The 15,182-nt window shown below is 45.0% G+C and overlaps 1 protein-coding gene across 1 annotated transcript in view; it reads right to left on the bottom strand.

Annotated features, from left to right (window-relative positions):
- slc25a26 (solute carrier family 25 member 26) overlaps positions 1 to 11,527 on the bottom strand; it is a 77,906-nt gene extending 66,379 nt beyond the window's left edge. The window contains exons 1-3 of the mRNA XM_046312757.1: positions 11,357 to 11,527; positions 9,621 to 9,777; positions 6,639 to 6,757 (exon numbers count right to left, since the gene is read on the bottom strand). Of these exons, the coding sequence (XP_046168713.1) occupies positions 6,639 to 6,757; positions 9,621 to 9,777; positions 11,357 to 11,389 (309 nt within the window). The 5' untranslated portion in view covers positions 11,390 to 11,527. The remainder of the gene's footprint in view (positions 1 to 6,638; positions 6,758 to 9,620; positions 9,778 to 11,356) is intronic.
- Between the last annotated feature and the right edge of the window lie 3,655 nt (positions 11,528 to 15,182).

Raw genomic sequence — 15,182 nt, 5'->3', positions numbered from 1 at the left:
CCATACAAATTCCTACACAGCCCCCATGTCAACAGAAATATGGAGTGCAAACAATTCGTAAAGATAATGAATATTTATGACTGCTGCCTCCTGCTCCCTTGAAGCCAGACTGCTCCGCTTGATATCCATTCATGCTGCAGCGGAGCGGAAATACCGGGGAGTACCAGTAACGGGGAGCAATCTCCCAGACCGAGGGAGGTGAGGAGCTCCAGTAACGGGAAGCAATCTCCCAGACCGAGGGAGGTGAGGAGCACCAGTAACGGGAAGCAATCTCCCAGACCGAGGGAGGTGAGGAGCACCAGTAACGGGAAGCAATCTCCCAGACCGAGGGAGATGAGGAGCTCCAGTAACGGGAAGCAATCTCCCAGACCGAGGGAGGTGAGGAGCTCCAGTAACGGGAAGCAATCTCCCAGACCGAGGGAGGTGAGGAGCTCCAGTAACGGGAAGCAATCTCCCAGACCGAGGGAGGTGAGGAGCTCCAGTAACGGGAAGCAATCTCCCAGACCGAGGGAGGTGAGGAGCACCAGTAACGGGAAGCAATCTCCCAGACCGAGGGAGGTGAGGAGCACCAGTAACGGGAAGCAATCTCCCAGACCGAGGGAGGTGAGGAGCACCAGTAACGGGAAGCAATCTCCCAGACCGAGGGAGTTGAGGAGCTCCCCGCACCGCACCAGACTCCCTCTGCCACGAGATGGCTATCATTACTGTTGCAGTGGCAATCTCACTCCGCAAAGGAGAGTATGACACTGAGGTGATAGTGGCACCATGGTGATTACTGGTATGCTGGTTTGACCATCCTCAGCTCTCAGCCCAGTCAGCCCCCTCTGGTCTAGGGCAGGGTCTAGCCAGGATTCAGCCCAGCTGCTAGGACATCCCCATATATTCCCCTCTTTCACCCCCACTGTACCCCTCTGCCAGAGCAGGTCATTACATGTAATATATGTATTGACTGCACATGGGGGATGGAGAGTAGAGGGAGGGTGACCACTGGTGATTGATAGATGGAGAATTCAGTTTGGGAACAGCCAGCAATTTTACAGTTCAAGTGGAATGAATAGAAAGTGAGCAGTAGCTGACAATTTGTCTCAGATGATTTTCAAGGTCACCCAAGTACAGGAGACCAGCATGTGTTGAATGTGGGTCTCATATCACTCCAACAGGTCCTGGAGTACTGACTGTTTCCACTTCCTCCGAGGTTAGAATGACATGGCTTCTGACTTTGAAATGTTCTGTCAAACAAGAAACAAACCCTTGCTCCAGAACCCACAGAGCAAAGGTGTCTAATTGTGAGCATAGCCTTTCTCTACAGTATTCCAAGGACCGTTTTCTCCCTCCAAAGCATGGTGCAAGAGTACCCCCCAGAGGTGAGACAGAGCACTAGCTGCTGTCTGTCTGCTATACAACCTGACAGGATCCATTTCTAAGATCTAATTTACTCTTCCTTTGGCTAAGTTAACATTTATCATACATTGTATATCATGTTTCCCCACCTAATTCGCCTAATTCGCCAAAGGATCAGAATGATGCTGCTAAGTGGAAAGAAAAGTGACTACGATAAGTAATTGGATAAAAGCGTCTGCTAAATGGCATATATTTTTATTATATTTATATATTTAATTGCTGACAATTGTATTGTGGGCTGGTAGTGGTGGAGGGCCCTTTCACATCGGCTCACGGCAGGCTGCGGAATGAGACACAGATTATACCAAATCAATTAGGGACATTGTTTATTTGGGAGTAATTGAGGACTGCTATGGGGAGTGAGTGTACATCCCCTGAACAGATCATTTCAGGAGGGTTTTATGAGCATGTGTGTGAAAGCACCATCTGAGATCAGACCCATGAGTGATGGGCAGGGTGGAGGCAGATTTAGGTGTACCCCACTGGGTTGTCTGGGACTGGGTTGTTATCTCACGTTTAGAGGGAGGGGTGTGGCCGTGACAGATATGTCCCCCCATATCCCACAGGCTGGCCTGGTAGGCTAAATGTATGATAAATCCACTGCCAGCGTCTTTTACATTCCCCAAGCAATTCATCTTTATTTACAAGCAATTTGGAGTGTGTGGCGTTAATTAGAGGTAGCGTGTGATCTGAGCCTGTGTTTCCTCCGGCTTGCCTCCCTGCCTGGCTGCTGCTGTAAATCCTAATGACGACGGCTTTCAAATTCCACGACGCCACCAAACAACAACTGACGAGCCCACACTCAATCACTAGGGAAACGCTGTGGAAGGAACAGGGGAAATTAACGAAGGCTCACCGCACCAATCAGCATGCAGGCAAATCAATCCAGGACTTGACTCATTTCCTCCCTTCATCCCTCCCACCCTCATTCCCTCCTACCGGCTCATGGCTAGTTAATCCCCTACAATCCTGCTCCTGTGGCCAGTCTGGGCGACAGACAAAGAGAGCCACAGGTAGAAGAACAGAGGATTTAGAGACAATAGGCAAGGCTCCAGACAGCAGGTAAGACAACTGATTCATTTGTCATTCAAAGTTTTTGGCAATGCCACTTTTAAAAGAACCCTCTGTCTCACTAACATAGAAAGAACTGTCATTAAAGCAACAGGGTGGAATCCACACATATGGAGCAGCCTCAGGCGTGAGCAGAGAGAGACAGGCTCAATGTGATGTGGGATGAAATAACTCAAACAGATGGAATAACTAAACATTTTTGCAGCACTGGAGAGCTGACAGTAAACACAGACCAACACAGTGACCAATTTGACCAGTGAAAGAAGTAGTTCAGCAGTTCAGAGGGCAGCTTATATCTTTCCACAATCTCACTTTAGCCAACCACACATTTCAGTCTAACTTTCAGAAGACAATCAATGGCTATCCACACACACTATCTGGCTCCACTGAAGTTATTTCAGAATCAGGAAGACAACCAAAAGAACGTTCCGGGGCATCCCTGATCACCTCAGCCGCCCAGCAGTATTTCCCACAGGAAGTCAGCATTGTATCAGAACATCCATTCAGACATCTCCTCCGGGTAGTAATAACTGCATAAACATCCGCTACGTCTCTTCCTCTGAAATCCTGCTAATCTGTTTTTTTTTTTAACCTATGAGGAGGCTCCTGGGAGCAGTCCTGCAGAAACACCTCAATGACAGACGGCACTGGGCAATTTCTACACATGACGACCAACAGACACAGGCTGGATAGTCATATTAGACATGGCTGAGCCAATCTCCCACTGACACCATGCATTTTCATCAAACATCCAATTTGGAGCACAACTCAATTTGAGGCGAGGTGAGGAGGGAGAGATGAGGATGATGCACACCCAATAAATCACATACTGCCATCTCTTCTCTTCAGGGAGCCCATGCATGGATTATTCCAGGCTGTGCCAAGTTAAGTAGCTGCCAGTTGCCACCCCGTCCCGCCCCCCTTGTCATGTCACACACTCTGTTTCCCAGTACATCCTCCAGGAGACAAGGTTTATAAATGCAAGAAAGCTGCTCCCTCCGCTTGACAAATGAGCTTTCAGGGACTGTGTCGGGCAAATGGGAATGAAGATAAATGTGATATAATAGTTGGATAACAACCTGCTAGCCCCTGACAGACACCATCAGTTCCACCATTCTTTATGGGAGGGACAGTCGCTAAAACAATGGAGCTGAGGCTTGGCTTCTATTCTCTCTTTCCTTCCTCCTCCTCCTTCTCTCTGTCTTTGGTTGTTTATTTATTTGTTTCCTCTTCTCTTTCTGTTAGAAAGGTTGCAAAAAGAAGAAGAGAGTTGTCGTCTGCAACAAACCTTGGAGAACAAGGTCACCACGATTCCCCTAGGATGATGAAACACGTGAACTAAAGAAACATCTTCTGTGGTAAATCGTGATTGTCCCTGACAAAACTTGAATCCTGATTGTGTGCCTCTAGTCCAGAATGTTCCAACCTGCACACAGGTGGCATAACACAACTAAATGGAGTCCCCTGAGTTTTGACTAGGACCAAATCACACCTCATTCTGGCGTTTGTGAGACCATACCTGCAGCCAGCTGCTGACAGAGAATCATCAAGAGAGGGAGGGATAGAAAGAGAGAGAGAGCAAAAGAGCGAAGCAGAGACAGTGAAAGAGAGAGAGAGAATGGAAGAATCTAACTGGCATCTGTGCTCTGTACCTGCCTGGCAACAGACAGAAGTAAAGGAAGGTTAATGTAATGTGGAGAAGGGGGGGACATAATGGGATTCTGATGTTTTCATTTGTTGGTGACAAGGTGGGCCTGATCTGTTAAGAGAAGTGCGGGAGATGAGCAAAGATGGGGCCTGATGACCCGTCAGAGTGAGTGAGTGAGTGAGTGAGTGAGTGAGTGAGTGAGTGAGTGAGTGAGTGAGTGAGTGAGTGAGTGAGTGAGTGAGTGAGTGCCATAGTGAGTGAGTGAGTGAGTGAGTGAGTGAGTGTGAGTGTGTGTCTAACAGAGCCTCTGGCAAACCTCTCCAGAAGCTCAACTTCTCATCATGTTGGGCACAAGAAGAGAAGTTAAAGAAGAAAATATTAATTTGAGACAGCCATAGATCTAAAATAAATTATATATACAAAGATTCATATATACCCTCTGTCATAGGGCACAGGGTGACCATTTCTGTATGGACCTCACTTTGTGGTGGGGACATTGTAATGCTGAAACAGGAAAGGGCCTTCCTCAAACTGTTGCCACAAACTTGGAAGCACAGTTATTGTATACTGTAGAGTTAAGATTTACCCTCATGGAACTAAGGGGCCTAGCCCAAACCATGAAAAACAGCCCCAAGACCATTATTCCTCCTCCACCAAACTTTACAGTTGGTACTATGCACTCAAGCAGGTAGTGTTCTCCTGGTCAAACTCAGATTTGTCCGTTGGACTGCCAGATGGTGAAGTGTGATTCATCACTCCAGAGAACGCGTTTGCACTGCTCCAGAGTCCAATGGCGGCAAGCTTAACACCACTCCAGCCAACGCTTGGCATTGCGCATGGTGATCTTAGGCTGCTGCTCGGCCACGGAAACCCATTTCATGAAGCTCACGACGAACAGTTATTGTGTTGACATTGCTTCCAGAGGCAATTTGGAACCCGGTAGTGAGTGTTGCAACTGAGGACAGACTATTTTTTGCAGCACTTGGCGGTCTCGTTCTGTGAGCTTGTGTGGCCTACCACTTCACGGCTGAGCCATTGTTGCTCCTAGACATTTTCACTTCACGATAACAACACTTACAGTTGCCGGGGCAGTTCTAGCAGGGCAAACATTTGTCGAACTGACTTATTGTGAAGGTGGCATCCTATGACGGTGCTACGTTGAAAGTCACTGATCTCTTTAGCCATTCTACTGCCAATGTTTGTCTACGGCAAGTCAGTTAAGAACAAATTCTTATTTACATTGATGCCTACCCCGGACAACACTGGGCCAATTGTGCGACTCCCAATTACATTTACATTACATTTAAGTCGTTTAGCAGACGCTCTTATCCAGAGCGACTTACAAATTGGTGCATTCACCTTATGACATCCAATCACAGCCGGATGTGATACAGCCTGGATTCGAACCAGGGACTATAATGACGCCTCTTGCACTGAGATGCAGTGCCTTAAACCGCTACGCCACTAGGGAGCCCATAAATTAGATTAGATTGCAGGGCTGTGCTCTATTTTATACACCTGTCAGCAACGGGTGTGGCTGAAATAGCCGAATCCACTAATGTTAAGTATATATACTGTAATTCATATAAAAAACATGTCATTACCATGTGTAATCAACTCCAACTATGCATCATGGGTAGAAGACAGAATGACATTTGGAAACAGTTGCGTAATCTGGAAATCTGGAAGATGTGTTTTGCTTGTCGGTGTCTCTCTGGGCTGCCCTGGGTTAGGCCTTTATGAGTAAGCCGGGAGATGTGTTTTGCTTGTCGGTGTCTTTCTGGGCTGCCCTGGGTTAGGCCTTTATGAGTAAGCCGGGAGATGACGCTCTTTGAATCACGTAACGCGTCCTCAGAATGCAGCGGGACACCACCCCTGCTCTGCTACATGGCTTCCCCTTTTCAAGTGCTCAAATCCCCAGTAGCGGGTTAAGGGTTAAAAGCAGCACTCACCTCACCGCTGACTGAACAAAAAGACAACAGACAATGCTTACAATGTTCACAATACAATTGGAAGAGGCATTTCATTAACATGTAAAACTTTAAATGACATCTATCCAAAAGCCATGAATACTAAGAACCAGTACTAGTGGAGGTGGTGGAGATGGTGGCAGGAGAAGACAGGAGAAACCCCTCCTCTCATGCCAACGTGAACAGCCAGCCCCAAAGGGACGGATTCCTTGGCAGTGAGCGATTAGGACTGGATCAACAAAGGAAATTGTGCCGCTCCTCACCGCTTTAAAGACCAAATCCCCAGACAAAATCGAGGGAGTCTGGGGCCTCGTGTGGAAAACAGCTAAGTCAATAGCCAATAATGAGCTCTTATTTACCCAGCTGGTGGCGAAATGCTAAGACGCCCAAGGACCCCAAGGACCCAGCTGGGCCCGAGGCCGACAGCCAAAAACACATTCTAACCCAGCGCATATTTGTCTGTGAAAATTTCAGGCAATTAAGTAAACAAGCATGCTGCATTTGAACTGTGATGCATGCAAGAGAAATAAAGAAGATGGGAGACATACTACTTCTCCCAGGGAGGCACCAAGCATGTGAGTGACAGGTGCCATGTGTGGGGCTGAGAGGGCTCCGTGGGCTCCAAGCGCGGACTTGGTGCTTTCATAAGTGACGAAGAACGCAGCAGCTGAAACCAAGCAGAACCGTCACAGTTTAGGGATCATTAGTCAACCTGCATACAGCAATTAATAACACTGGGTAGAGTGAGAAAATGTGAGGGGTTGGAAAGAGGGTAGATAGAGAGGTTTGGAGGGAGTGGAGAAGAAGGGTGAGTAGGGGTGAGAGAGCGAGAGAGGGTGGGTAGAGTGAGAGAGGGGGTGGGTAGAGAGAGAAAGAGTAGGGGAGAGACAGAGAGTGGGGGAAGGAGGGAGAAAGAAACAGTGGGGGAGAGAGGGAGAAAGAAACAGTGGGGGAGAGAGAGAGAGAGAGAGAGAGAGAGAGAGAGAGAGAGAGAGAGAGAGAGAGAGAGAGAGAGAGAGAGAAGAGAGAGAAAGAGAAAGAGTGGAGACAGAGAGAGAGAGAGAGAGAGAGAGAGGGGGAATGCGAGAGAGAAAGAGTGGGGAGACAGAGAGAGAGAGACAGGGGATAGCGAGAGAGAAAGAGAAAGAGTGGGGAGACAGAGACAGAGAGAGAGAGAGAGAGAGAGAGAGAGAGAGAGAGAGATAGAGAGAGAGAGAGAGAGAGAGACAGGGGAATGCGAGAGAGAAAGAGTGGGGAGACAGAGACAGAGAGAGAGAGACAGGGGAATGCGAGAGAGAAAGAGTGGGGAGACAGAGACAGAGAGAGAGAGACAGGGGAATGCGAGAGAGAAAGAGTGGGGAGACAGAGAGAGAGAGAGAGAGAGAGGGGGGAATGCGAGAGAGAAAGAGTGGGGAGACAGAGAGAGAGAGACAGGGGATAGCGAGAGAGAAAGAGGGGAGACAGAGAGAGAGAGAGGGGAATGCGAGAGAGAAAGAGAGAAAGAGTGGGGAGACAGAGAGACAGGGGAATACGAGAGAGAAAGAGTGGGGGAACAGAGAGAGAGAGAGAGAGAGGGGAATGCGAGAGAGAAAGAGAGAAAGAGTGGGGAGACAGAGAGAGAGAGGGGAATGCGAGAGAGAAAGAGAGAAAGAGTGGGGAGACAGAGAGAGAGAGAGAGAGAGAGAGAGAGAGAGAGAGAGAGAGAGAGAGAGGGGAATGCGAGAGAGAAAGAGAAAGAGTGGGGAGAGAGAGAGAGAGAGAGAGGAGAGAGAGAGAGAGAGAGAGAGAGAGAGAGAGAGAGGCTATACAGACACGTCTGGTGCCCAAATTGATGACATACAGTATCATTCAGAAGTTTGGACACACCTACTCATTCAAGGTTTATTTTTATTTTTACTATTTTCTAGATTATAGAATAATAGTGAAGACATCAAAACTATGAAATATCACACATGGAATCATATAGTAACCAAAACAGTGTTAAACAAATATATATATATATATATACAGGTGTGACTTGGAAATTATTTCCTTCTTAATGCGTTTGAGCCAATTAGTTGTGTTGTGACAAGGTAGGGGTGGTACACAGAAGATAGCCCTATTTGGTAAAAGAACAAGTTCATATTATGGCAATAACAGCTCAAATAAGCAAAGGTAAATGACAGTCCATCATTACTTTAAGATATGAAGGTCAGTCAATACAGAACATTTCAAAAACTTTTGAAGTTTCAAGTGCAGTCGCAAAACCCATCAAGCGCTATAATGAAACTGGCTCTCATGAGGACCACCACAGGAATCGAAGACCCAGAGTTACCTCTGCTGCAGAGGATATACGTTCATTAGAGTTACCAGCCTCAGAAATTGCAGCCCAAATAAATGCTTCACAGAGTTGAAGTACAGACAACATCTCAACATCAACTGTTCAGAGGAGACTGTGTGAATCAGGCCTTCATGGTCGAATTGTTGCAAAGAAACCATTATCTAAAGGACACCAATGAGAAGAAGAGACTTGCTTGGGCGAAACACAAGCAATGGACATTAGACCGGTGGAAATCTGTCCTTTGGTCTAGAGTCCAAATTGGAAATGTTTGGTTCCAACCGCCGTGTCTTGTGAGACGCAGAGTAGGTGAACGGATGATCTCTGCATGTGTGGCTCCCACAGTGAAGCATGGAGGTGTGATGGTGCTTTGCAGTTGACACTGTCAGTGATTTATTTAGAAACCAACATGGCTACCACAGCATTCTGCAGCGATACACCATCCAATCTGGTTTGCACTTAGTGGGACTATCATTTGTTTTTCAACGGGATAATGACCAAACACTATTTGACCAAGAAGGAGAGTGATGGAGTGTTACATCAGATGACCTGGCCTCCACAATAACCCGACCTCAAACCAATTGAGATGGATTCAGGATAAGTAGGACTACAGAGTGAAGGAAAAGCAGCCAACAAATGCTCAGCATATGTGGGAACTCCTTCAAGACTGTTGGAAAAGTATTCCTCATGAAGTTGGTTGAGAGAATGCCAAGAGTGCGCAAAGCTGTCATCAAGGGTGGCTAAATGTTGATTTGTTACTACATGATTCCATACGTGTTATTTCATAGTTTTCATATCTTCACTATTATTCTACAATGTAGAAAATAGTAAAAAATAAAGAAAAACCATTGAATGAGTATGTGTGTCCAAACATTTGACTGGTACTGTACGTCGTCAATTTGGGCACCAGAGGTGTCCGTGTAGCCTTTCCCATCTCATTAATAAGTTTGTGAGCTGCTCTCATTTTATGATTCAAATTATTTAATCAATCAACAGTTGTGGGCAAACATAGGCTGGTCGTACAAGGAAAAGGCTAACAATAATAAAACATTTGTTTCATGTATTTACTTAATTATTGAAGAGGTTATTTGAGTAAACATTAATAAACAAACCAATCAGATGCTCTCCATGTGTAGGCTTTATTACGGTGTGTCAACAGGTAGTCTTTCTGTGGGGTCTTAGTGGTGACAGAGACTAATAATAATTTTCTCACCATTGGGAAAAGAGCCGATGGCAGCAGATGGTACCCCTGCATAGATGCCACGGAAACCCCCAGCCTTGGTGAAGCCCTGCTGGCTCTGCAGTCTGGTCTTAATGGTGTCCAGGGGGAAGAGGGTGAGGTCCACGCACATCCCAGCACAGCCCCCCGCCTAGCATGTAGCGAACAAACACAGTCATCTTCAGGCATCTCAGAAACACTGCATAGTCTAGCAGAGAGATGACACACAGAGACAAACACTCATCCGGGAAACTCGATTCACACTCATACAAAAATCCAAATACACACACTTACCTACCTCTGAGAGACTTAAGAGATATTCTGACAGCATAGTGATAAGGAATTCAACAAAGAGCCATTGTTTTTTCTCCCACACTGAGCCATCACCATAACGAACATGTCCTTGAACAGTTGGATACGTTACTGTCTTTTCCTACTTTTAACCCATTTGGAAATAATTAGGAACAGGCCATTCTGAATGTTTTCCATGATGCTGGTACTAACTCAAATAATTATGGTTGAGCAATGACATTATCTTTGGGTACTGCCCAACCCCTTTGGTCCAGTGCAACATTTACACCTGTTAAGGAAGTGATTTGGTGGACCATAGTCCCGTGATGAGTTACATTGCCTGACCTGGACATTTGCATTAGTTTCCCGAGCAAATACCAAGACTTTAGCTCAGCGGGCTAGCATAGTCCTGCGGTCTGCAGACGACCCAGATTCTATCCCAGATGGTCATACAATGCACACATTTAGGGATAAGAACATAAGACCCTTTATACTAAGTTGCTCTTATAACTGTGTATTAGCACGGTAATTACTTAGGATACAACATTGTGTCAATATGTTGTTACATAGCCTAGTATTTGCTTTGTAATACCATAATAGCTAATGGAGTGAAGTGGCTGCTGTATGTGTTAGTCATGTTTCCTTCTGAAATAGGTGCACACGTTGTAACCTTTATTTAACTAGGCAAGTCAGTTAAGAACATATTCTTATTTACAATGACGACCTACCCCGGCCAAACCCTAACGACGCCCTATGTGCGCCGCCCTATGGGACTCCCAATCACGGCCGGTGGTGATACAGCCTGATATGAACCATGGTCTGTTGGGACGCCTCGAGCACTAAGATGCAGTGCCTCGGCCGCGGCGACACTCGGGAGACCTTAAACTTTGCATTGGTGCAAAGGAAATAAGGCTCTAAAAGTGTAGCAATGTTGACTATGGGAATGGGTGAGACAGATCATAAGATCCTTACCAAACTATGCTGCGTTTACCTTTCTGTTTTCCTTATCAAACTCACCCATGATAACCACTGAAATCTGTACCATATTATAGCAAGCACAGTAAGCACACTTGCAGAATGACACACAACACTGCATAAAATAACACACTTGAAAAGGTCAAGTGGTGTTGTAGGTGAGAATTTTAATCTAGCTAATGGTGTTGCCAGTGCTTCCTTATCCATTAGTGACATTCCAAATGAGGGTGACAGTTCATTGTGAGCCAAACCTTTGCTGTCAGCGGTGCTGAAGACTAGGGACAGTTAGCACGCAACATTATCGTAAGCACTTGTTTAGGCAATAATGCAAAATCATTTTGGCTGTTATATTAGTCGAAATACAGACAATTTGCTTGCTTGCAAGTTAGCTTAATTATTATTGCAAGCACAATAAGAAGACGAGCAGCGTGGTATTACACGATGGAGGAAATTAAAGACATTACCACTAGCGAAGCAGTGAATTCTCTTTTTTCCATGTTAGCTGTTCAAAGTCTTCTATTGTCAGCGTTCACGTTGCCGTTCTGAGAATGATTTACAACTTTGGGGCATTTTTGACACTTCACTGCAGTCAACATTTGCTTATCAAGGACGCTGCCATCTTTGTTGAATGTATTTCCGCGTGACGTCCCATGAGTAACCTGCGGATCACGAGAAATATCTTCTTCGGGGGGTTTATCGGCGGCTGGCATCTAACGTTATGGTGCATTACCGCCACCTACTGTACTGGTGTGTGGCCCAGAGACACGGAGAAACTACTGTAAATCCTATATGTCAGACCCGTTTCTCTTAAAAAATATAACAAAATATATGACTGTATCTAATGATGTTTTACTCTGTATGCTCTTTAAATTCAATACATGTAACCCCTTCTCCCTCATACTGGATCCAGTGGAGGCTGCTGAGGGGACAATGACTCATAATAATGTCTGTAATAGAGTGAATGGAATGCTATCAAACGCATGGTTTTCATGTGTTTGATACCATTCCATTCACTCAGTTATACTCCATTCCAGCCATTATGATGAGCTGTCCTCCCGTCAGCAGCCTCCACTGACTGGATATCAAAACTTCTCTTTCCCTCACTGCCCACACTATGTCAATACATGCTCCACTGTCTCTGTTTCCTGGCAGTAATCACACCTTCCTGATGGATGCTTTCCTATCACATTTAATGTCTTAATCAACTGTCTGTGTCCCACCCAGCCTCATAAAGATGTCCTCCTCTCTTCTGCCTCTTCCTGCCGTCCTCCCCTCCCCAACTTTCCTCTGTACTTGGAATACATGCCAGACCTTAGTGTCTCTGTTTCATTGTTACCACCATCCGTATCATTCCTTTAGCATCTGCCTTGCTCATTGGCTCCTCCACATCCATCTATCCTAAGGGCCTGTTTACATGCTAAATCTATTGCAGGGATTTGTCATTTTCTATGAGCAGATTTGCCAAATTCAGAGACAACCCACTGGGCACATAATGTCTAGTTTTGATTTACGTTTGCTTGAGTTGTCAACTAATGTGAATCCAATGTGAAATCAACAAAACATTTCAACCTGTCATTGGATTTACTTTCAAAGTTGGGTGAAAAAAATACTAAATTCACTTACGTTGATTACCTTTTGCAAATTCAATCAGTTTCCCACATTAAATCAATGTGATCACATAATCTTTTGGTTGAAATTACAATTTTGCTTCAACCAGTTTTTACCCAGTGGGAAGGCTGACCATTCAAAATATTGAGTCTCTGATAACCTTACTTTGAGACATGAAAGGCATGTTTAATGAGATTAGGGTAGGGGTAAGCTAAAGAATGAAGAATAAAACGATTTTGTGAATATAGTTTAATTGTGTTGTCTGTGGCCTAATCCTCCTTTTTTCTCTCTCTCTCTCACTGTCTATCTCTCTCTCTCTAGCTCTCGCTCTCACACTCTCTCTTTCTCTCTCTTTTTGTCACGCCCTGACCTTAGAGAGCCGTTTTTTAGAGAGCCTTAAATCTCTATTTGGTTAGGTCAGGGTGTGATTTGGGGTGGGCATTCTATGTTGTTTGATTCAATGTTTTGGCCAGGTATGGTTCTCAATCAGGGACAGCTGTCTATCGTTGTCTCTGATTGGGAATCATACATAGGCAGCCTTTTTTCCTTTTGGTAGTTGTGGGTAGTTGTCTTCGTTTGTGCATGTATAGCCTTACGGAGCTTCATGGTCGTTTGTTGTATTAATGTTTTGTTCGCGACATTTGCAAATAAAGAGAAATGTACGCTCACCATGCTGCACCTTGGTCCATTCCATACGACAATCGTGACACTTTTTCTCTCTCTCCCAATTCAATTCAAAGGGCTTTATATGCATGGGAAACAAATGTTTACATTGCCAAAGCAAGTGAAATAGGTAATAAACAATAGTGAAATAAACAATCAAGAATGAACAGGAATCATTACACCCACAAGTTTCAAAGGAATAGACACATTTCAAATATCATTTTATGGCTATTTATAGTGTTATTAAAAAACATGTATTTAACCTTTATTTAACTAGGAAAGTCAGTTAAGAACAAATTATTATTTACAAATACATCCTACCCAGGCTAAACCCTAACCAGGACAGCGCTGGGCCAATTGTGCTCCGCCCTATGGGACTCCCAATCACAGCCAGTTGTGAGATGCAGTGCCTTAGACCGCTGCGCCACTCAGGAGTTATAACGATGTGCAAATAGTTCAAGTACAAAAGGGAATACAAATATGGGTTATATTTACACTAGTGTTTGTTCTTCATTCTCTCGCTCACACACACACACACACACACACACACACACACACACACACACACACACACACACACACACACACACACACACACACACACACACACACACACACACACACACACACACACACACACACACACACACACACACACACACACACACACACACACATACATACACACACACACACTTCCTTGTCCTGTGACATTACAAAGTTGTAGGGCATTTATTGCGGTCTTGTGCCCTGTACTCTCCTGACATAGCATTCTGCTGTGCTGGGTCCATGTCGGTGTTCAGGTGAATGCGTTCCTTTGGCACGCTAGCTTAGTTATTTATGGGCTCCTGTCACCCAGGCAGCACCTCGTATTAGGTGGGGGCAGAAGAAGGGCTACAACCCTTTACTCATCTTGGCCCCAATGATGTCTGGGCCCAGCACGCTCAGTTTGAGGCTCCATGCCTAACATCCATCTTGTTGATGTGTCGCTCAGACTGATCCCATTGGGCGAGAGCTTTAGCTGTGGCGGGAATAGACTTCTATCTCTACTGCTCGGATCTGTAATAGGACGGAGGACAGAAGCCATTTTGCCTTCAGAACAGCCTCAATTGGTCGTGGCATGGGCGCCACAAGGTGTAAAAAGTGTTCCACAGGGATGCTGGCCCATGTTGACTCCAATGCTTCCCACAGTTGTGTCAAGTTGTCTGGATGGCACTTAAAAAATGTAGTCTTGCCCATTCACCTTCTGAGTGGCACACATACACAATTCATGTCTCAATTGTCTTAAGGCTTAAAAATCATTTAACCTGTCTCCTCCCCTTCATCTACACTGGTTGAAGTGGATTTAACAATCAATAAGGGATCATAGCTTTCACCAGGATTCACCTGTTCGGTCTATGTCATAGAAAGTGCAGGTGTTCTTAATGTTTGGTACACTCTGTGTAGATTCAACAGATAGTTTACTGCCCTTTTAGGCCTACTAAAAATCAGTCAGCAACATCACTCGCCAGTCTCTGAAATGCAACCCCCAGGACCCAAATAAACAGAGGGGGTGACCCAGAAACATTTGGAGAAATGTCTAGGCAGAAATGACTGAGAGCAGCCGGCCTCAACTGGTGTGACCAGGGAAAGCTTCCCACAAAATGAGTGAGGAGGAGGACATCATTTCCTTTACAGATGCCTTAAAACTCTCTCTTTTAAATATTTCATATGGATAAATAATAGTTTCAGTTGTTTTGGGAGGAAAGTTATTATTCATATGTATATGCTGTATTCTAGTCAAGTCCATCCTATTCAACTATTGCTGTATATATACTATTCTATCTTACGTATTCTACAGATATACTAAATATTCTATCCTACGTATTCTACAGATATACTAAATATTCTATCAACATACTGTCCATAATATCTATAATGTCGACACATATAATGCAGCCATGGAACAGTTTAATATGAGACTTAATTCCTCCCTCCGGACTAAGGTTTTGTTTCTGACCCTCAGGACTAGAGTTTAGA

Source organism: Oncorhynchus gorbuscha, linkage group LG18, assembly GCF_021184085.1.
Source record: "Oncorhynchus gorbuscha isolate QuinsamMale2020 ecotype Even-year linkage group LG18, OgorEven_v1.0, whole genome shotgun sequence".
Lineage (NCBI taxonomy): Eukaryota > Metazoa > Chordata > Actinopteri > Salmoniformes > Salmonidae > Oncorhynchus > Oncorhynchus gorbuscha.
This window is presented reverse-complemented; position numbering and strand designations above follow the sequence as displayed.